Source organism: Erpetoichthys calabaricus, chromosome 9 (assembly GCF_900747795.2).
Source record: "Erpetoichthys calabaricus chromosome 9, fErpCal1.3, whole genome shotgun sequence".
NCBI classification, from domain to species: domain Eukaryota; kingdom Metazoa; phylum Chordata; class Cladistia; order Polypteriformes; family Polypteridae; genus Erpetoichthys; species Erpetoichthys calabaricus.
In genome coordinates, this window is record NC_041402.2 from 181,140,792 (window position 1) to 181,164,317 (window position 23,526).

The following is a 23,526-nucleotide window of genomic DNA, read 5'->3' on the forward strand; positions in this document are numbered from 1 at the left end:
AAGTTATTTCTTCAAAAACATGGTATATATACATTTGAAATTGTGTCTCAAAATAAAGTTTTTTAAAAAAAAAAAAAAATTTAAATAAATATATTTCTCCCACTGGAGATTTAAAAAGGAGACTCTGGAGTACCACTGGAAAATAAAAGTGTAAAACACTTACTGAAGACCATTGCTGATTATTGATCCATGCCTTATGATTACTCACATGTACACATTATAAAATAGTTTATACACATTGTTTCTGAACAAAAACAAAAATTATGATATTCAACCATTTCAAAAGAATACCAGCTGTGCCCAGCGCCTCAGCATCCATCTCGTTCCGCAATAGTCTAACAACCCTCTTGGTGTGGTTTCCTCTCAAAAAACAAAATCACAGTAAACTGTTGGTGCCGTGTGGTTAGTTTTGTTTTGATTAGTTACTATTGTATTTGTGTGATAACTCACAGAGCTGAATAGAAAATGCAAAAAGTAGTACTACAAGCATGAAATATAACAACTTTCACATCCCTTTGGATGACATAAACATGGAAGGCATATTTTCTTGTATTCAAACATTTGTTGCTTCATCTGCAAATCTGGCTGAATCTCACATTATTGGTGTTTTTTGTTCAAAAATGGCATACATAAACTATTCTACAACGTGTGTGTAATCAAAAGACGCAAACCAATGCGGAAAGAGTCTTGGACGTATTCAGTAAGTTGAGCTTGTATTCTCTGGTGGTGCATCATGCCAGCATGGGCAAGATATTTTTTTAAATTCACAGAAATTCAAAATTTCACATCGCAGATGCATATATACCATGTATGTGAAGAAATAACTAAACTTGAAAAATACCAAACTTATACTTTAAGAGGAATTGCATTTAGGACCTAAGCCAGAAAGCACTACTTCACTTAAAGAGTTGAGAAAACAAACTACTGAGACACATCATGGAAGTAGAAGCCTTCTCCACCTACTGAGCGGAGTGGTGGCTCTGAGGCTAGAGATCTACACTGGCAATTAGAAGGTTGCTGGTTCGAATCCCGTAAATGCCAATAGGGACTCTGCTCTGTTAGGCCCTTAACTTGCAATTGCTGAGTGCTTTGAATAGTGAGAAAAGTGCTTTATAAATGTAAAGAATTATTATTATAATTTCTCAGCCTGCAAGAAGTACCTGGATGAGACATCGAGACAAATTAACAACTACAGCCTGATGGGCTGAATGTCCTATGAAGATTACTCTCTTAATTGTATCTTAATAAAGAACAGAACATTGAATGATGAAAGGCATGACACTAGAAATTGCAAGTGTTTGCTAAATTTGTATTAGACTATGTAGTAACCTTTTATATGTGATATGGAGAGGGCTGAATGTTTGTACCTTACGTTTCATTCAGATGTTCTGGTTATTTAAGGCTGTTACTCCATAATGACCACACCAGTGGGTCGACACTCAAATAGCGGCCGCCTTTCAACATTCAGTGTTGTTTGCCCCCCATGTCTAGTCCCCTGAATATTCATAGGATACAATTAAGGATGTAATCTCCACAGAAAAATAGACAAACTGGGAAAAATCACAATTGAGGAAAGAACTTACAACTTAGAGTACAAAGTACACACCTTTCTAAAGTATCCTATAAACGTAAATAACACACTGCTGTATTTTTTTTTTGAATGCAGACTAAGAGAAGAAAAAAATGTAATTAAACACAGAGATTAATTAAATGTAATATGAAAGAGGAGACAAAAACACACAACCACAGAGGCCTGCCAGGAATGGGACCGGAAACCTTATGCACACTTTTAGACAACTGGCTTTTCATTACAGGTGCAAACACAGAAGAACTGGATATGGGCAAAGTCACAGTAACCAAATCACAGGGGGTCAGGGGAGGTATGGTCACCCCACATCGGTTCATGTGGATAACGTGTCATGTCAAGGGGCAGCACTAATGGCTCTGGTGCATCACACTTTTTACAGTAGGACCACTTTCTGCTTTGCCTGCACGGATGCCAAAATCGGTTGGATGGGTTAAAATGGGGAGGACACTGCAAAGTTGAAGACAAAGAGGGAACTGCACTAAAGGAGACCCATGGCAACAAAGCCTTCACAAATGAAGGTCAAGAGCTTCTTTATACGCCATCCAAATCAACAACAGATGCCACGCAGATAGACACACGTGCTTCTTTTACTATAATACACTTTAATCACTTAAAGAACTTTTATTTATTCATCTTTACACTGGAATGTCATGTCATCCTCTAACAATTTGTACAGGAAGCTGATCTCCCACGAAAAGAAAATCCTAAAAATGTCCCCAACTCACCAGGGGTCAAAACATGCAGCCACCCAGACCAGAGGTGCGAGGGGGTTGCCAAGAAGGGATATGGGGGAAGAACACTAACTCCTCAGACTCGGTCTTGTCCTCCTGGCAGGAGCCACTGGGAGGAGGCATCAGACAGAAGAAGGGCCTCTGAATTGCTGAGGGCCATGTCTCCTCCCACTCAACAAAAGCAGCACTCAGCAATCCATGAGGGTCTCATCCACTTCCGTGAAACCAAAGCTCTCCCGAAAGGGGGGGAAAAAAAAAATACCACACCAGGAGGTCCCTGGTCCAGTCCAGTACTGGCTGCTTACAAATGTGTCCACCGAGACAGAGATAGTCAGCTGCTTCATTTTTTTCTTTTCTTTTTTTTTCAAATTTTTGGTCTCTTTGTGTTTACAGTATTTCATATTTCTCCACCATAAATGAAGTCTCTGTAGAAAATTTCACTGCATCATTTGAGTCGACAAGAGTCACTTTGGAGACCTGCAATTAAGAGACAAGATATTAAAATACAAATAAGAATCGGGAGCCTGCAGACACAAACTAATTCAACAAGATTACTGTGTATAAAAGAAACTCACTTTAAACCACCAGAACGGACATAAAGTGTGCTGAATATGTTACTGAGACCAACACTGCACGCCATTTTTATAGACTTGGCTGAGTTAATATTTAAGATGTCAGGTACTTCTTCTCACTCTTCTGCTAGTTATCACTGTTGAGGCTTTTCTTTCACCAAATATGCACTTTGCACTTTTTACACCTGAAGTTGCTGTTATGTCCGCACTTGCCCAAGTCCATCCTCGGTTACAAACTACTGATGTCCCATCATAGCGCGGGTGCCTACACCTGCAGGCATTGCAGCATCAAAATCTACTTCTAGTCATCCTGGTTTTTTTTTTTTTTAAGCTAAAAATATGAAAAACAAAAACACTAAGCCTGCAAATGTCTCCTATTTGCTGTGGCTTACAATTCAAAAGTCCCTCAGCTTTAATTTTATGAGACTAGACTCTCTTCAGCAACTCTGTTCTGCTCATGGTGTGGTTCAGGATTAAGACAGAAGGTCACACATGACTGTTCTAATGTCTCACTGTACAGCCCTATTTCTCAAAGAACAGAAAAATTTAATTTGAATGGGACCTGAACTTTGGAGCCCTGTGAAGTGCCCTTCTGGGTCCCACCACTTCATGCAAGATTACGTAGATGAGGGTATGCAAGTGATGGCACACAGCAGGATTGTCTTAAGTGGCTATCCGATTTTGAACTAAATACATGCTAACCTGTTATTTTACTGGACTGTGTGATCCAAGGAGTCAAAATTGGTTCATGGAAGAAGACAATGGCTGTCGGGTTTTGTTCCGGATTCTTTCTAAATTAGTAGCCACATGAAATGGCTGACAAAACACACACACACTATGAAAGCCATTTTAGAGGGTGGCACAGGGAAACTTTCAATTGATGTTCAATGCACGAACAAACACATTACAAAATACATTTAATGATGAAATGTATTGTACAGGATATGCAATTAATGATGGTAATCAATATTCATTTTAGGTTTTGAAGAAATCATGAAGGTGGTGTCCACTTCTCTGTACATATTCTGACAGCCTGTTGTGGAATTCTGCATTGCACAACATAACACGTCAAGAGGAATTCCAGCGATTTCCTCTTCAATCCTCCTTTTTACTTCAGCAATGGTTGCATGACGTGTCTGCGTTACATTTTGCTTTTATGATGTCCCCACAGAGAAAAAGAGAAAAAAAAAAAAAAAAAATCACAAACAGTGAGATCTGGGGATCTCTGAGGCCATGGAATGTCATCGTTGCATGAAATAACGCGACTTCCAAACAATAGTTGAATAGCTGCCATCGATTGTCTGGGAGTATGCGAAGCAGCTCCATCTGTGGAATGCTTTTTTAAGCCTCCTCTTTTCTTCGAAATTACACACCCATGTTGAGCAGATGGGACACGATCATGATGTCCCAACTAGTAATGACGCCGAAATTCCCTTTCCACAGCAGTCATGCGATCTTCATTCTTATAAAAGGCTTTCACAGCGAATGCTCATTGCGCACTACTCCACTGCTCCATTATAACTAATGGCAAGGGGTTCTAAAAGAGGTTGCATTGGTTCCAAACAACTGCCGACACCCCAGGGTCTCCAACGCCTAGTTCCAAAATTTCAGTTTCCCTGCACCACCCTGTACAATGTAATGACTGATGACATGCACTCAATACGATATGAACATAAACAGTATGAGAACACATGTCTGATCAGAAAGCACATTTGGTTAAGATGTTGTTTTTACACCACAGGAGAATTAGATTCTTCACCACCTACTTGCTATGATGATATGAGCATTAAAACTTCCAGAGGTCTAGCTATAGATATATATTGTATGATGGTACTGCTTATGTAATGCAACACTACTGGTATACAAATTTGTTTTCACATTTTTCAGGTCAGGAAGTCAGATGTTTCAAAGCAGTTACACTCACTAATCAATTGGGCCAGTGAGTGGCAAGGAGTTGCATTTTGATTAGCACATGCAAACAAGAATTTCACTGTACAGGTGACAACAAGGTCTCTATGAGTATCAATGCTAATGGAATATACTACTGTACATTGCCTTGATTTTAACCGGTTCATTTTTTTCTGTAACCAGCTACCAAACTGATGACCAGGCTAAATTGTATCCCCATTTGTACCAGTGTTTTTAATATCTGTCACTGTAAATGTCTCAATAAAATGGTTGAAAAGAAAGTGAATGTCTGTATCTGATGTGGTCTGCAAAGCATTTGGATGATGGGCATCAAAAACAAGAAAAATCAGCTTTAGAAATGGCAGAATGAGAACATTAATTACCCAAAGAACCAAATAATGGGGTACAATTACAGCTAAGAGACTGGTTGGAGTGAAACTGGTGGCTCTCCAGGACTGTTTGCACCCCCAGAGTTAGCTGGACATCTATTGGTTTGCTTTGTATCTCACTGTTTGGCTGCTGGATTTTGAAGGAAAAAAAAAAAAGTAAATTAAAATGAACACAAAATAAATCTATTGGCCACATTAACTGGTGACTAATGAATAAAGTGCCTGTAACAAAAACCTGCAGCCACTGTGGACATCCAGCTGTGATCACTTCACTCTAACCTGCTACCAAAAATGTGGGATGTTCACGTGGCATTTAATCTTGTCCATACTCGGGGGTAGCGACCTGTTGATGCACAGGGTAAACTTCCCATACATGACATATAACAAGGGAACTCTGGTTCAATAATTGGCCTTTATTCAAAGAAACAAAGTTGCTGGCTCTTTGGTCTTACAGCTGAAGGGGACTGCATTGAAATAATGTTAAATTAACTCACAGTGTGGGGTCTGAACATTTCACTCATGCCTGTGAAAACTTTCACCTTCTGGGTCTCGTTTATTCTTCCCACATCCTAGAGAAATTGCGGTAGGTTAACTAAAGACTACAAAATGGCCCAGAGCGTTTAAGGGTGTGTGCATTAGATTAAACCAGAGTCTCAGTTTAGTGCCAGGCTAGGCTCTGGCCCCCAGTGACTCTGAATAGTAGCCAAATCTTTGTGAAGCTGGTGTGGATGGTTTCTGCAGAATTTTCTATATTTAGCACAGTCAACCCAAACCCCACTTGCTTTAATTCACAATAAAGCAAAAGCCAAGGGTAAAATCTACATCTATCTAGGGTAGTGTACTGTGCTAATGAAGCTAATCATTTGTCAGCTGCTAGCTCAAAAGGCATGCCACCACATTTTAACTGAATCTGGATGAACACTGTGTTGGTGGTGTTACTGTACTATATATACTGTATATTAATAGAAGCATTTTACAACAGCATTTTTTTTTTTTTTTTACGACCGTACTCTTAGCAACTGACAAAACTTGTTATCTTGAGGAATGCCACAAAGCACTCAGGCATGCTGAATTTTACTTAAATTTCATCTGGACTGCACATGACAGCAAACTGTTACTTCACCTCTAAACAAATGAGTGTAGTTTTCATTCAGACTCGGACATTACTATAAATGAAAGATAAATTCAGGATATTGCCAATGCAGTGGTCAATTGGTTAGTTAGTTATTCAAGTCTACCAGATACCCACTCCCCCCACCCCCATTTTGGGTCCTCTTCTAAATTTAACAACTGCAGCTGCAGATGCTCCAATCCAGTCACCGTCAAACTACTAACTGCTGATGGCTTTGGTGGGTGCTGGTGTGTTGTGCAAAATGGCAGTGTGTCAGAAGATCAGGGCTTAGTTAGAAATTTTAACTCTTTAACAGTTTCAGTTAGAATGAGTAGTAATAAAAAGAAAATGAATACCACTATAGACAGTTTTGGTTCCTCTGCTTTAGTGTTTTTTTTTTTTTATTTTAAGTACATCTTTGCCACTATCCTTTCAGGCTGATTGACATTTTCATCTTCTGGTTTTACAAGTACATGAAAAGAAATTTGCCGTAGGTCACCATAGTTCAAAGTTAAAAATTGCCAAAAACAAAGTGAGTACAGCAATATTAAGAACTTTTGCAACTTAAAAAAAAAAATAATGTTGCCAGACTTCACACGTCGTTTTAAGGTAACAAAGAAACATGATGGTCCGATTATAAATTTCAACTTTGTGTGTTTGAATGAACGAGATGTGGGTTTGGTTGGTTTCCTCCAGGCATTCTGCTATTCTGGGTATGCTAGGACCTGGAGATTCAAACTCAGCCCTGCCCTTGGTTTCTCTGCTTATTAAGTTCAAAATGAGTTCTTTTTTTGAAAATTCAAAAATTTTGCTTAAAAGTGCAGTGTAGTGCAAACAGGGTGTGGAAACAAGCTAATTACATGTTTGCTATGAGGGAAAAAAAAAAAGTCAGGAAAACACTAAAATCTGATTTAGCTCTCTTAATACCTATAGCAAACTACTCAATAATCAACCAAAAATGAGTTTTGTGGCTCAAATGAAATACACACCAAATCTATCTGGAAAATTTAAATAATGACAAAATTCAGTATAGATGTTAATAAAAATATGAAATGAAAAAAAGAGTTAAAGTGTGTGTGGAGAGGGGGAACAAAAACAACACAGATGGCAGAATATATATATATATATATAATTATGGTGTGAATTACTATCAAATTCTGACAACTGCAGTATATTTTTGGACTTTAATATTGCTTAGCACGAGATATGTGGAGGACACAGACATAATAATTTAAAATGTGTTTAAAAAAAAAAAAAAAAAAAATCTCTAGTAACTGTCATTTTAGCTACTCTATATTTAAATATAGGTGTATAGTACATGCACAGTTCTGCTAATTAATTTCTCAACATATAAAAACACAATATGAGTGAAGGATTACTACTGTTAGAAAGTATTTGTCCCCTTATTTCTATTATTATTGTAAATTTTGGACACAGTGTCAAACATTCATATGTTTACAGGGTTGTTAATGCCATGTGTGTAGAGTACAATGACATTTTTACTTGCATGTGCTAATCAACATACAGCACATTACCACTCACCGGTGCCATGATTATCGAGTACAACAATCTCATCTTAGAACTTCTGTACTATATTCTTCACCTGAAAACTCTCAGATTATTTAAACTCAAATTTATATTTACAGCATACAAGTGAAGTTAGAAGTTTCCATATAGTTTGGGTGAAGTCTTTAAAACTCACTTTACGACCGTTCTACATATTTTAACACATCTTTTAAGACATCGACTTTGTGCAGGGCAAAAGTAATTTTTTTCCAACAATGTTCACAGGCAGATTATTTCATTTTTTACTATCTATTTCACAATTCCAATGGGTCAGTTAATATGCATGTTGTCAACTGTGCCTGTAAACAGCTTGGAAAATTCCAGAAAATGATGTCAGGCATTTAGGTAATGTCACAGTGTACAAAGTTGTAGGTTAAATGCGAGCAATAAGTGTGCCTAATCCTTTTAAGGATACTGCTTAGACCCCGGTACAATTTAAGATGGTAAGATAAAAATCAATCCACTAGTGGGAGGAAGAGTGAAAATAAGCATTTTGACAGTTAAAAAGAGGTGCACCTGTGTGCATAATTCATTATTAACACACACATGTTGCATGTCAAAAAGCATGTTTCATTCTGAAAAGTACATACAAATAACATCATTCCAGTATTTATCGAAACAATATGAATTTCTAATTATAACTTAAGATGTTTTTTTGACCATACCTCCAATTCCTATGTCCAATCTAGATATGCCCATCTCAACTGCCATCTGCCATCGTTCATATCAGCATATGGATGTCTCTCTTCATTTGAGCTATGTGTATAGTGTTTCTCCCAACTTTGTTTATTATGGTACATATGTATCTCTGCATTTGTTACCTTGCACTTTGACCTTCTACCCTTTTATCAAGTTAATATCCAAGCAATGTGCATAATTTAAAGCAAGCTTTAAGCAGCTTTGAAGACAGTAATTTACTGAGTGCCAGGTGTGCCAACACGACTCTGCTAGAAACAGAAACTCTTCTAGACTTTTCACAAATGACCAAGTAACTTGACAACAGGATACAATGAAAAGCATCCAATTTTGTGCACTGTTTACTCATGAAAATCATCACGGCAATATGCTCTACTACAATAACTAGGAAAACTCAAGGGTAGTTTCAGTAATATGATAGTGGATTCTGCTAAATACAGTTGTCTTCTACAGCAAGACAACAACTGAAGAACACACCTTTGTCAACACTGACCAGAATCCCGGCATGACACTTTTAATGCATCACCTGAAGAGTTCATGCTGTCCTGGAGTCAAATATCTGACAATCTTGCCCTAAAGGCAGAGTATTTGATAAACTGGTCACATGTATATAATTTGTTTAAAATTTAAAACATACTTAAAGTATGTTTAGCTGTCCCCTAGTCCAAACATTAGGTTAACACCAAGTTAGTTAAAAATGCAACATTTTTAACAAGAAACAGGTTTGTAAAAAAATCTGTGATATGTTAGTTTTTGCTGTGTAACAGGGGCGGCACGTGCAGTGGTACCGCTGCTGCCTCGCAGTCAGGAGACCCGGGTTCGCTTCTCGGGTCCTCCCTGCGTGGAGTTTGCATGTTCTCCCCGTGTCTGCGTGGGTTTCCTCTGGGCGCTCTGGTTTCCTCCCACAGTCCAAAGACATGCAGGTTAGGTGGTTTGGCGATTCTAAATTGTCCCTAGTGTGTGCTTGGTGTGTGGGTGTGTTTGTGTGTGTCGGCACCCTGCCCGGGATTGGTTCCTGCCTTGTGCCCTGTGTTGGCTGGGATTGGCTCCAGCAGACCCCCGTGACCCTGTGTTTGGATTCAGCGGGTTGGAAAATGGATGGATGGATGCTATGTAACACCAACTTTAAAATGAATTTGTTTTGTTAATGTATGGAAGTACATTAAAATGGAGAGACTATGTAAATATTAATGGCTCCAGTAGGAAACAGGGACTGCAATAACCCAAATAATTACTGTAGCTACAAAGAATGACAGGATGTCAATTTACTATTGTGCAGTGGAAACACATATGGGAAGGACTCAATTTGTCATTTGTCAGTTTGAGAAAACATTCATGAATTTGCCACACGTTATATAGTACTAGGGTGTTGTACCATGTTAGCCATTATGAATGTAGTGAAAAGTCAAGCAAAATGACATCTTTTATTGGCTAACTAAAAAGATTACAATAAGCAAGCTTTCGAGGCAATCAGGCAAGATGTTGCCTCGAAAGCTTTCTTATTGTAATCTTTTTAGTTAGCCAATAAAAGGTGTCATTTTGCTTGACTTTTCACATGTGATATAAAAGGCAAATTATCAAAATGGTCATAGATGGAAAAGCAACAATTAACATTGCCTTTTTAAACTGCCCCACCCCTGGAACTAAAATATGCAAAGCAAACATACCAGATGGCTAACTTCTGTTTGATTAATCAAGCCGTCTTAGGTTGAAAGATGTACTCCTGGTTACTGGACTTCAAGGAGCTTGTGGTAACTTTACATTTATTAAAACACAATCTGTGCTCAGGTCTACAGTTTCAGTTCATCCTTTTCTGTTACTTTATATGCCTTTTTGGCAGGTGTGTTTTATAACTGACCTTGATCCATGTTAACTACAATGATTAACAAAGAAACATAAAAATCTATTTATGCCATTATGTAATGTTATATTATATCTATGCTTAATTTATAAAAATCCTTTTGACATTTCACTGTGCGAAACCTGTCATATACACTTCAAAGTTCCTCCCTGTGTATTAAAAACACTAGACTGATCAATTGTTAATTATATATTATGCAGTAAACTTGTGAAACCTGTAAAGCTCCTTGTGGTGTTTTATAAAAATAAAGACGGACTGCTATGGATACTGGTCGCATGGTGTAGTGGCTAAGGAACTTGACTGTAAACATGAATATCGCTGTTTCAGTTTCTGTCTCTGACTCGTAGTGTGATCTTAAGCAGGTCATGTATTCTTCTTGTGTTCCAATAAGAAAACATAAAACAGCTGTACTATGCATCTGTGCTTGTTCACTATGCAAAAGCGCAATAAAAAATGAGTAGTTGTAGTAATTGAAAAAAGACAGTAAAATCTGACTTATAATTATAAAACATTTCTATTAAAAATTTCCTCATGTTTTTCAGAGGTATGTCTAAAAACATCTCAGCATCCAAATGAATAAAATGTAGCTTACTTAGGGAATTAAACTGACATGTCCAGTGCATTTATTGCCCATTTTCAAAAAATTGCAAATTATAAAATGCAAATGTATATCCCACTTTGAAAAGGTGGAAACAATGTCAAAACGTCCAGGATTATGAGTTTGGTGTGGTACTAGGGCTTGAGTTCCTCGATATGACTTAGAACTACGTTGTCTGTAGATGTGTGTTCTTGACAGGGTAAGACTAACCACAGCAATTCTGTCTAACAGGGAACTCCACAGAACTAAACAATCTACAAATAACCATAATTATTTCAAATTAATCAAAGAGAACCACTCCTAAAACACCAAGTGAAGTCAGATGCCAAAGTGGTGCCAGCTGGGCTCTGTCTGAAAAATGCATTGAAGTAGCCATGTCGGCTTGCTACCCAGAATATAAAGAATGAAGGTCAAGAGCAATGACAGTTGGGCAACAGAGGTATGGATCCAGGAATACAATGAAAAACATGCTTTTCTAACCAGTAGTTTTACAGAGAAAATACTCTGGGATCTTCAGTAGTCCATGTAGAAATTTGTTGCATTAAACCATAGGATGACAGCATTAGAACTACCATGACTCACCTGTATATCACAGAAGTTGCGCTTGGACACAAAGGAGACGTGGACAGGAAAAAAATCACTGGGCTGGCCAGCAATGCTAAATTCTAAACTGCCGGACTTATTTTTTGCATCAATGACAGGCAGACACCACTCGAGAATGTTTCGTCGGCTGTCATGCCGATATTCGCCATCCAAGTCACCAATGACAGGAGCACCAACACCAGACCTTTTTATAGATTAAAAAAAAAAAAAAAATGCAAAAATGAACAAAGGACAACTATGTAGATCTTCTGAGGAAAGAAAAAATGAATGGAACAAAAGTAAGCCCTGCTGCAAGTCAAGCATAGTAAATCTAGACATTAGAAAGGCATCTAGTGATAGCATGAGGAGGTATAGATCAAAATTACAAAGACCCCCACCCCCATACAATCTCCAAAGACTCACGGCACTGGGATACTGATGACCACATCGTTAAGTTCCAAATTCTCCTCCTGTAGCTCATACTCTATGTTGACATCACAGGTACTACTACCACTTTCAGATGGCCAGCAGTTTACTGTAGACAAATGGGCAAAAGGGTATAAATTAAGATAATCTGCATATAGCACCAGAAACTTGAAAGCAATAGACAATTACACTTCTCTACTCCTATTCAGTATTTAATAGAGAAGGTGAAGTGTCTTGAACCACCAAAAACATTTGCGGAAACATACAAAACTTACTGGTAAGGGGTATGAGAGACTCATCGGTGGTCTGTAGCCTCCATTTGAGTACACCCACATCACTGTTAAGAGGGAAGGATTTGTCTGCATTCTTTAAACCGACGAGTGACTCAGAAGTAAACAGCTTCTTATCTACATTTGGATGAGTCTAATTAAAAGAAAGCGACACATCACAGGTGACCACTTGTAAAGGACACACTGTAGCTATGTCAGAGTGTTACAGCATATGCACTCATAGGATGTGCTTACCTGCAACTGGATACCCTTCTTGTCACCGTTATCTACATGCACACGGATACGACCACTCTTTTCATCCGATACCCGGAGTGTTATCATGCCATGAACTTCCATGTTTTGTAGTCCTCCATCTCTTCCACAGGTAAGTGAAATTTTCTCCTCTATCTTCAGGTGTGTGCTTTAGGTAGATAAAAAGGGAATCTAGCCAGGCTGCTCAGCTAATCAAGATGATCAGTGCAAAATGATCACTAAAGGCAGCTTACCTTTCCATGTTTATAGGAGGTGAAAGCACTTTGGCGGCTTCAGAGGGCCTCTTCCCCGATCCTGATAGGATAATTGTCTCACCTTCGGATTTCAGCTTGTCAACAAAGTTGTCTACTTCCTTCCCCTTGGCTCCAAGTTTTAGGGCTTTGCTGGGACCAGATGGTCTTGAGGAAGAAAAGGTCAGGTATGACATAAGAAATTTGCTACTGATCCCTGCTTTGTATATTTACAAATTGACATAACCTACCTGACAGGAACAGGAGTTACTTTGGGCTTCTCTGGTTCCATGAGTGTATCTGCAATGATTGAGGTGTTGTTGCTGCTGGATACTGCAGAGTTACCAAATCCTCCAAACCCTGGGGCCTTCTTTCCTGACCTCTCTGCATCCCGTCTAGCCTGCTGCAGCTCCTTGGCTTTACGGCGCATTTCAGCCTTGGCTTCACGCTCTTGTGTCTGAAGGGAGTGAGTCAGTTGAAAGACGGGGTGAGGCTTTAATCACACAGTGCCAATTTATAAATAATGGGCAAATCAGGTCTATTACCTCACGCACTGCACGGAACACTTTCTCTTCATGGGAATCCATCTCTGTGAATGTGCGGATCTGTGCTAGATTTACATTCTCCCGGTATCCAAGTGCAACAATCTCATCAAAGGCAAAAATGAGATCAAAACAATGATCCGATATTTCTGTCTCTTCCAGCACACGGCAATATTCTGGTATCTGGGCAGAAGGATGAAACAGGAGAAAGGTTAAATAATGAGAAGTCACCAATATAGCAGATTACACAAGTAGAATGACAATGTACTGGGGTGAGGGTAAGAGAAAAGAACTGAGTGTTATGATAAAATGTGGTTTGTCTAAGTGCCAGCTGATAAAGTACATTAAAGCAAGTAAAAGAAGAGATTCTCTCTGGGAGTGGCATTAAGCTGATTCAATGAGCTCTGCTTAATAAACTAATCACAACATCTACTGGACGCTTCACACTTAGCATTCGTTTTTGACTCGGAGGCAGATGCCATTGCTGTTTTACTACCAAACTGGGACTTTGGCTCCAAGGTTCCTTCACTGCAACATGGAGTGGGGGGCTGGGGGAGAAACAGGCATTCTTAATTCAGGTGATCCACAATGACGCACAGCAAGATAGTGCTTGGACTGAGGACAATTTACACATAGTCTTCCCAGAGGAGTGTTTAGAAGTCTAATCATTTAAGTGACATAGCTTTGGAAAGACAGCTAGAGGCTCCTATACATATTTCACTCCAAATTAAAATGCAATCTAGGTACCCAATCCCAGACTTCTAGGAGTTCACAGTTAAAAGGCAGAGAAAATAGCTGCCTGGAGGAGTGGAAGTCTCACCAGGTAAGAAATGAGTGAAAAAAAGAATTTGAGCTTACATGTTAGCAGTGCAAGGAAAGAATTTAGCACAATGACAACATATTAAAGATTTTATGCTTTTGTAATTGTAAAATTGCAGAGGAAGGAACGAATACACTTTACTATGCTAAATCTGAGCAAATGTCTATCTTTTTATAAAACCTGAGGTGTCCAAGTTTTCATCCAGACCTCATGTTTTAAAGAATATTGCGGGACAACATTAAAACCAAAGTTGAGAATTTAAATACAGATGACATCTTTAATTTTTAGGTTCATGCTTTATTTCCTGTTAGCATGAAGATTTGCCCAATTTTCTTACAATTCAGAAGAATGTTAATAGCAATGTGATAGCTCTGGAGTTGCTTTACAGTTCAGTCCTAGCTTGCCGTCTACTATCTGCAACCCTGAAGACATTAGAGAAGAATGGGTTGCTAGTTGGTTGTAAATTTCATTGTTAACTGGATGACTTATCACGTTTTTGCAGGCTTGATTAATTCAATCTGAGGGAAAAAAAATGAGAAAAAAAGAGAGAGAGCAATGCTTCAGGAAGGAGAACAACTCAATAAAAAGATTGATTTTATATGGAAGTGGAAAATACTGAAAAACAGTTCATCACAAATAACTTGCAAAACAGTCAGAAATCATGAGATCAGTGCAAAAAGCTGAAAAAAATCTATTCTCAATTTCTGTTTTTCCTCATTGATTTCTTATTAATTGGTGAAAATATTACTGGGTATGGGGAGGGCACATGAGTGGTTTCAGATGATGAGACTGCAACACTGAAGTCTTGACATGTATCCTTGGCCTCATCATTGTGCAGACATCATGTATGCATTTTACTTTGGTGAATCAAAATGTTCCAAAACATGCATCTTAAGAGTGGCTGGTCAAATTAAATGATCCGCTGTCCAATGAAGGTTGCTCCTTTGACACAATACTGCATAAATATGTCCAAATATGAATATAGGGTGCACATGCTGTTTTAATATGCTCAGACTATTAGAAGCTCAGAGTTGTGACGTTTCACCTTCCCACATGTGGTCATGTGGGTTTCTGGTCGAGGGGAAAAAAAAAATTCAAGGTAAATGGTGTTTTTGTGGAGATTAAGAGCAAAATTGTGTATATATATCAAAAAATGGCATTCTGAGCCATCTACCTCATTGACTAAGTTGAATGGTTAGCATAATGCCACAACTCTGACAATAACAGTAGTTTTGTTTTACCCAAATTATAATTCAGGGTTCATCAAGCATTCATGTGGTATTTATGACTAGACAACTCAGATTTATTGCATGTGAATGCAGCAAGAAAGTAGAGAAGTGCTCTGACAGTCTCAAATGATCTTGCACCAGAGAGCGAGGAGGCTAGTCAGAGATAGAAACAGACAGTTTCACCAGTAAAGGTTATGTAAATGTGACACATTCCCCTAATGAATCACACAAAAAATTTAAAGTGAACATTTAACACCACTCTATTTATTTTCTAAACCCACTTAATTCAAAAGAGTTGTTAGGCGAGGATTCAGATCCCAGAGCATTAGACACAAGTAGAAACCATCATTCCTAGATGGTGCACACCAGCTGATTACAGGGAGAACTCACTCATATTTACAGCCTATTCTACGTATCTTTCGGAAGTGGCAGAAAAAAAAAAAAGAGAGAGAATGGAGAGATTACCCCACTGTGATACGGGGTTTGGGGGGGATGAGAGTGTAAACCCCACACAAAAAGTGTCCAAATAAGTTTTCAAAGCCTCACTCGTAGAATAAGCACTGAAATTAAAAATAGCAAGGTAAGAGTATGCTTACATAACACCATTTAAAACATTCTACAATTTCAAAAAATGCTCTGCAATACATGTTTATTTTAAAAGTCCAAAATGTGGTTGTGCCCATGTGTTACACCAAATGGTGCATGCATAAAAGAACAAGTTTTGTCTATCTTATACAGAGCTCTTTCAAGAGAAAAAAAAAACAAGTAAAAAGAAGGTCATTTCACCATCCCAAACCATTTCTGTGTAATTTGACTTTGATATTCAACTGTATCCTGGAGCTTAAAAAAAATGACATATATGCAAAAATGTTTTCTTTACTGCACTCTGGTTACATTTTAATTCTAGAACTACGTCCAGTTAAAGTGTACCCTCTCCAGAGAATTCTCTTTCAGTTTTTTAGCAAATTGCAAATAACATGAAAGAGAATAAGCAAGAAGAGTTACAGCCGAAACCCTGCCATTTATTATTTTTTCCTTCCTGAGATGAACACTCAAATGGCACATATAACAGGAGATTGACTAAACGTTCCTTAGTGGAACGCAAAAAAAAAAAAAAAATACGTGAATTGCTCAGAGCTAAACAATGGTATGGTAGTCAGGATCGAAGAGACATTCATGTAACTTTGCAGTACTGCAAAATGTGTAACTGAGGGAACAACTTAAATAGGCATCTTTTATTAGCAAGTCACATAGGGTAACAGTCAAATAAATACATGTAATAAAAACATGTATAACACATGGTATACAAGCTTTATAACACATTGGTGAGGCCTCATCTGCAGGTATGTGTCAAGTTTTGGTCTCCAGGCTACAAGATGGACATAGCAGCACTAGAAAAGGTCCAGAGAAGAGCGACTGGGCTGATTCCAGGGCTACAGGGGATGAATTACGAGGAAAGACTAAAAGAGCTGAGCCATTACAGTTTAAGCAATAGAAGATTTAAAGGTGACATGACTGAAGTGTTTATCCATTGAACTAATTTCCTTCATAAATTTTAGAGACTGTTATTTTAAAATGAGTTCATCAAAAACATGGGGACACAGCTGGAAACTTGCTAAGTGTAAATTCTGCACAAACATTAGGAAGCTTTTCTTTACGCAAAGAACGATAGACACTTGGAATAAGCTACCAAGTAGTGGGGAAGAAAGACAGACTTTACGGACTTTCAGAACTCGACGATGTTTTTTGGAAGCAATAAATGGATAGGACTGGCAAGCTTTTTGGGCTGAATGACCTGTTCTCGTCTAGATTGCTCTAAAGTTCTTTAAAAAACAAAAAAAAAACAAAAAAAAAATAAAACACATTCTTCATAAGAATATGGCTAGAAATACCTGTGAGGATGTAATACCATTATCAAACCATTTCTACTAAAAAAAAAACAAAGCTATTTTATAGAAAACCTTTCCATAGCAACCATTATGTCAAAGCACATAAAAGTTCAGAGACTCTGTACAACTGTTAAGATACATATATATATATTTTTTTGTTGAAGTACAAGCAGATTAAGTAACTTGCTCAGGTTCACGCAGAGAGTCAGAAGTGGAAACTAAAATAGCAACCTTGCGTTCCAGAGTCAAGTTTATTATCCCTGTGGAGACTGGAGGGAAAGATTTGGGTTAGACCAGTGTTTCCCAACCTCACTCCTGTGGCCCATCTGTGACTGCAGGTTTTTGTTCCAACCAGATTCCTAATCAGTGAAAAAACCTGATAACACTGATCTCATTTAATTAGATGGTATTATTTTTTTTTTATTCTACATTCAGAAAAGCACAGCAGCATGATTTGTACATTTACAAGACATTTAGAAATATTTCTGCTTTTGCTATATATTTAAATGCTTAACTCTCTTTTACAATTTCATTATATTTTGCCCTTTCTCTGTGCAGTTTTTCCCCTTAGTTGTATCATATTAATGGCAATTAAAAATGAGCAGAGCAGACACGCTGGCAAACACCACTGAATAATCAAAGGCTGTAATTAGTAAATAATGGATTAATTAAACAATTAGAACACCTAGAAAACTAAAATGAAAATCAAGATGAAAATATTGTTAAAAAGAAAAAAATGCATTATTCCCATATAACTGCTTGGTACATTTTAATTATATATATAAAAATATAAATAATACAAATAATATATATATATATATATATATATATATATATATATATATATATATATATATATATATATATATATATATATATATATATATATATATAAAACCAAACTTAGTTTTCTAACTTCTATATTGTTCCCAAAACACAGAACTTGGGAAATAACACATCACTAAATTAGCCCAGGAGTCCAATTAAAAACAGAAGCTGGTTGGAACAAAACCCTGCAGCCACAGGACCGAGGTTGGGAACAACTGGGTTAGACAGCTCTGGTTAACATGGGCAGACCTGATAAATGGCTATTAAACCAGTCTGCTAAACTGACTGTCAAGAAAGTGTTATTAGCTTGTTTACCAACATTAACCTTTTCTGTTGATAAAAGACAGGAAATATATAAAGTGCTTTTCTATGGTAAAAAAAAAAAAAGCAGAGCTATTCTAAATTGTTTACATCTGATGCTGTGGCAGGTTGAGTGAGTTAAATAGGATTGTAAAATGCATTAACCAAATAAAGCAGATTTAAAGATATATATAATCAACATGAAATAATTGATATTTTATAGGAATCTTATGTGCCAGCATCTCAATCAATGCACAATCTTAAATGTTGAATTTACTAAAATGAAACAATTTTAATTAAACTGACACACAAAATGAAAAAAGTCCACCAAATATATGAAACCAAACATTTAGAAAGCACTGGAGAATTTTTTAAAAATGTGGTGTTGTCAAACACTCCTCTACTCCTTGGACAACAGATTGCATGTGGAGACAGGAAAATGAGAACAGCAAAGAAACTGTGTAAGTGTTTCATGTGTTCACTAGTACTTACCACTCTGGAGAAGAGACGCAAGGTCTCAAGATCTTCTAAAATGTTACTGTTCTTGGTAGTGATGAGCACCATGTAGAGCTTCTCCAGGGGCTGATAGACATAACGTACGCTTTCTGTCTCCACAAAGGTGTGTTGCTTGCCCGTGTTCATCAACTTGGGGAAGGCAGCCAAAAGTCCTTCAATGCGTGTACGGGTCATCTCCACAAACTGCCGTGACACGATAGCCTTGCCAGCCTTAGTGCAGACCGCCGCTGCCAGCAGCACCTGTGGAGGGAGCGATTATAGTGGATGTGAGTAGCAGCCTGTGTGTCACTTCAGACTAGCGATAGCACACACTGTTATAACAGAGAATCCATCCATCCAATTACTGAACTCAAGTTAATTCAATTTTAGAATCCGAGGGAGTTAGAGTCTATCCAGACAGTATCAGGTATCAGGTATAAAGAAGAAACCAACCCTCAACTCTGAACAGTCATCTTAATGCAATGCATAATAAGGGCCGATAGTTCAAACATAATTTGTATATATCAGTTGGCACTCATACATAGAATTATGACAAACCAAGAATTATATGGCATGATGCCAGCATACTTCATTGATAAGTTAGCACAAACAATATGGTTTTAAATACCATAAGTCAAAAAACAGGCATTTCACCTTTTAAAAACTCTGGGACCACATCCTGCAGGACAATGGGATTAGCATTACACACACGCAACAAATGTGTTTAGAAGGAAGAGTATCTAAATGTTTGAGTGATCATTGTTGGCATTAGTTTTTGAGTAGTCTGCTCACCTCTGTGGACAACATCAACAAGCTTATTCACTCATTAGCATTACATCCTAAGTCAGCATGGAAAATTTCAGATGCATAACAATAAAGTACATGACTTACTTTATCAAGCCTAGAAAATTTAACTTCTTTAGTTGTGATTTGAAGGTGGAATCAGGGCCTATCCCTGATAATACATATGCTTATTTGGCTAAAGACTTTATCCAAGGTGAGTTACAACAATTGAGACATAAATGGTTACATTTCTTTTGTTTTCGAGTTGGAGCACAGGCAGGTGAAGTGACTTCCTCATGGGCACAGTCTCAGTAGTGAGATTTGAATGCACAATGCCATAGTTTGAAGTCCAAAGTCTTAACTACTATGCCACAATGCCTGATCCTATAGAGTTTTATTCTCAAAATTGAGAAATGCACGCAAATGAGGATCCCACCGGAAACTAATAGGAAGTATATTCAAAGCAGTAGCCAGGGAGCTCTTCTCACACAACCAGTTGGGGGGAAAACTTGTAAAAACAACAAAGTTATGTAGTGGATGTTTTTAAAAAAAAAAAAAAAATAATAAGGAGGAGATGTTTGGGAGAACTTAGCTATTGATATTCAAACGCGCCTGACAGACTAATTCATCTTCTCTCATTTGGGTTCATGCATTAAACCAATTAAAAAAATAAGTACTCCACTCCACCAGTACATAGCTTGATCAGCTCCAGTGAAGTCTGCAAGCTTGTGCCTTCATTTTAAAGGTTCATCTTATCTTGCCAGTTCTGCCAAAGCTTCCATAAATCCACAGATCCAAATAACCAACTACTTTTACCACAATTTAATAAAACATATGTTGGTGCACTGATGAAAACATTTTAACCGAAAAAAGAATTTTTGGCTTAATTAACCTAAACCTTACAATTATGCTTGTCCTTAATAACTGACTGATCAAATGTTGGTATATCAACCTAACACACGCACAAAAAATACATGCCAGTTACATTTCCTAAGTTAAAAAAACCTAAGCCAGTATCACGTACACAGAAAAATCATCAAAGAAGAGTTTGGAAGGAAGTGGGCAGCTTGTTCCACCAAAATGCAAGTACATATAGACAAGTCTGAACTGAGATTTGATGCCACACATTGGTGGCATCACCAGATGACATTCATCAGTCGACCCGAGTGGTTGAGAAGGAGCATTGGACCTCGCAAGGTGTCTCTCCTTAGTAACTGACTGATCAGCATGTTGGCATCTCAGCCCAACACACACAAAGACAGTGAGGGGAAAATGGAAGGTGGTGCTGACAAGCTTACTTAACTAACTTAAAGAACTTGTAAGAAACTGCTTTGATCTCAGTCTTGATCTCCATTCACCTGCAACACTACCAAGTGTTGACTGGTAGTAAAATTAGAATAGCAGAGACTATGCTCTTCGGGAGACTTGGTTAGCTTTTCAACATGTCTGTAGTCCACAGATTAATCTTTAGGGTTAAGTGTTCAGCTGGGAATATACAAGTTCCCAGTGTTCTTACGTGTCTCTCTTCACCTGTAAATAAAAGTCGACAGTGACCACGAGACACAAAAATACAACCTAACAAGAGCTCAAACTAAAACTCTTGACTACTGGTATATAGCAATGACTGTCAACTGTCTCGTCCTGCCATATCCTACTGCCTCTGGATCTTCAGCCCAGGAGGAATCTCCACAAGTAATCTCTACAACTTTCTTCTCACCCTGCCATCTCGGAGTAGCTCTTTAGTGTCGTCAAAATTTCAGAACGATTCTTGTAACAGTCAGCCGTCATGCGAGAAGAATGTTGATATCATTTCGGTCGTCTTAAAACATTATGTACACACCGGGTCGTTCCTGTTCTCTCAGTAGAAGCAGATTCTTGCAATCGTATGCTAACATCTGTTGGATACGGGCACCCATTCTTGGCCACCCCAACACCTTCTACCTCTCTTTATCAGCAAGCCAACTTCCCAAGTTTACACCACTCCGCCATCTGGACCCAGCGTCTATTCATGCCAGATCCACGGTTTCTATAAACCACTTATCCATAGGCCGCGGCTAGTCACAGGGCTACATTTCCTCCTTCAAACACAAGGCAAAGCCACCTTCGATCCACTCTGACACCGTGAAATGACACCCGAACAATCTGCTTACCATGATTAATCAGTGTGTCAGAGGCTCCGGGGTGCTCTGCTCAGTTTCTACGCTGTTTAAGTGATGGTTGCTGGCACTTAGTGTCTTCGATTGCCTGTTTCACTCCCCACAGGTCCAATATGGCCGTCAGAGCCACGTCTCCACCGGAAGTGATTTTTTTTCTACGCGTAAGCAGACTGAGACACGCCCACTCGGTAAAACCTGTTATGAGGAGGCGGGACGTTCACAGAAGACTTCTTATGAATGGATAGAAGGCTAAAGACGGAAGTGTTCACTTATTGGCTAACTTGCCTGTCCATGAGAACATAGTCCCAGATTGTGGACCAAGAGCTATGAATACGGACACACTTTCGAGGAGTATTTAAGTCGCATCAAGTATTTTGGATATTGCAAACTATTTATTGCGACAATATAGAATTAAGGTACAAAGTAATTATTTATGAAAATTTTAAAGACGTTGTGGGCGAGGAATCAAAAAATGGTTTTGTGAACACTGTGAAAGTTAATGAAAAGGGACCACAGGAGATCTTAACATCATCGTCAGTGACACATCCAGCGTCAGAGAGTTGTTTCAAGGAACGTAAATAATGATTAGTGGTGGAAACAAATCAAGAATGAAACTCCAACACTTTCATTTTGCACTTTCAATTCAATTTTAGTTTGTCTCCTTTCCATTGTAGCAATAAAATAACAGACAATGAGGAAGTCAAGTGTATTGGGAAAAATAAAGACAAAAATTATATTACAGTACACTGAAACTGAAATGGTGGTTCTGAGGCTGGGGATTTGCGCCCCGGCAATTGAAATGTTGTTGGTTTGAATCCTGTAAATCCCAGAAGTGACTACTCCATTGGGCCCTTGACCTGCAATTTTTTCGTCTTGGGTATGACGTTAACCTGCATCCAGCCCTGCAGGCAGGTCCTCCAACTTACAGGGAAATCTTGGGGGTTGCTGGCAGGATTGGCACTCCAGCCACTGTAAAAAAAAACCTCACAGTGTTCCAGTGTGGTGCTGAGGTGTCACCTACTGCACTCGGGTCCCAATCCAGTTGGTTTGTCATGTGCTGGGTGTGGCTACGCGCTATCAGTGCATGCCCCCAACCTCCTTAAATAGCAAAAGCTCTAAATTCACAAATTTCTGAAATATTTAATGTGAAAAGAAGTTAGTATCCTTCCAAAAGTTGCAGGGACTATTAACAAGGGAAACTGTAGAGGGAGAAGTGCTGCTTAGATTAAAAAGGCTGAAGTCAAACAAATAGCTGGGATCAGATAACATTTATTCTAGAGTGCTTAGGGAGGATAGTGGGTACTAGGGTTTCAAGTGGGTCAATACTTCCCTAGTACAGAGTACTGGCACTTCATAAGTTTTAGCTGTTACATACTGACGCTGTTTGTTGCATACCAGCAATGTTTTCAAGCGTACTGGCTTGCATTTCACGTATCTAAAGCCACCCTGATGATTCACACCCCCCTGTCTCAGTGCATGAAACTCCAAGGGGTAACTGGCTCTTCGATTGACTGTCAGTGTGTTGCTACACTCTAAGCTCCAAAGGGGAGAATCCCCCCCAACCCATTCTCTGATCAAATGTCTCTGTGTTGCAGCACTTGCAGATCCAGCTGAGTACATCAGTCTTAAACATAGGGTGCTGGCACTTATGGGTGCATATTTATAAACCCTTAACATATATTTT

The 23,526-nt window shown here is 38.4% G+C and overlaps 1 protein-coding gene across 1 annotated transcript; it reads right to left on the reverse strand.

Moving 5' to 3' along the window:
• Positions 1 to 2,170: 2,170 nt before the first annotated feature.
• Positions 2,171 to 21,990, reverse strand: arcn1a (archain 1a). The gene is made up of 10 exons (XM_028808511.2): positions 21,837 to 21,990; positions 18,901 to 19,164; positions 13,346 to 13,525; positions 13,052 to 13,257; positions 12,804 to 12,968; positions 12,553 to 12,718; positions 12,304 to 12,451; positions 12,026 to 12,137; positions 11,603 to 11,807; positions 2,171 to 2,796 (listed from the first exon to the last, which is right to left on the reverse strand). The coding sequence occupies exons 1-10, from the start codon at positions 21,837 to 21,839 to the stop codon at positions 2,707 to 2,709; spliced, it is 1,539 nt and encodes a 512-aa protein (XP_028664344.1). The 5' UTR covers positions 21,840 to 21,990; the 3' UTR covers positions 2,171 to 2,706.
• Positions 21,991 to 23,526: the final 1,536 nt, after the last annotated feature.

Coding starts and splice junctions, on each gene's coding strand:
- arcn1a (XM_028808511.2), bottom strand. Junction 13,258..13,345: donor TGTTCCGTGCAGTGCGTGAG/GTAATAGACCTG, acceptor CACTCCCTTCAG/ACACAAGAGCGTGAAGCCAA. Junction 12,969..13,051: donor GTAACTCCTGTTCCTGTCAG/GTAGGTTATGTC, acceptor TTCTTCCTCAAG/ACCATCTGGTCCCAGCAAAG.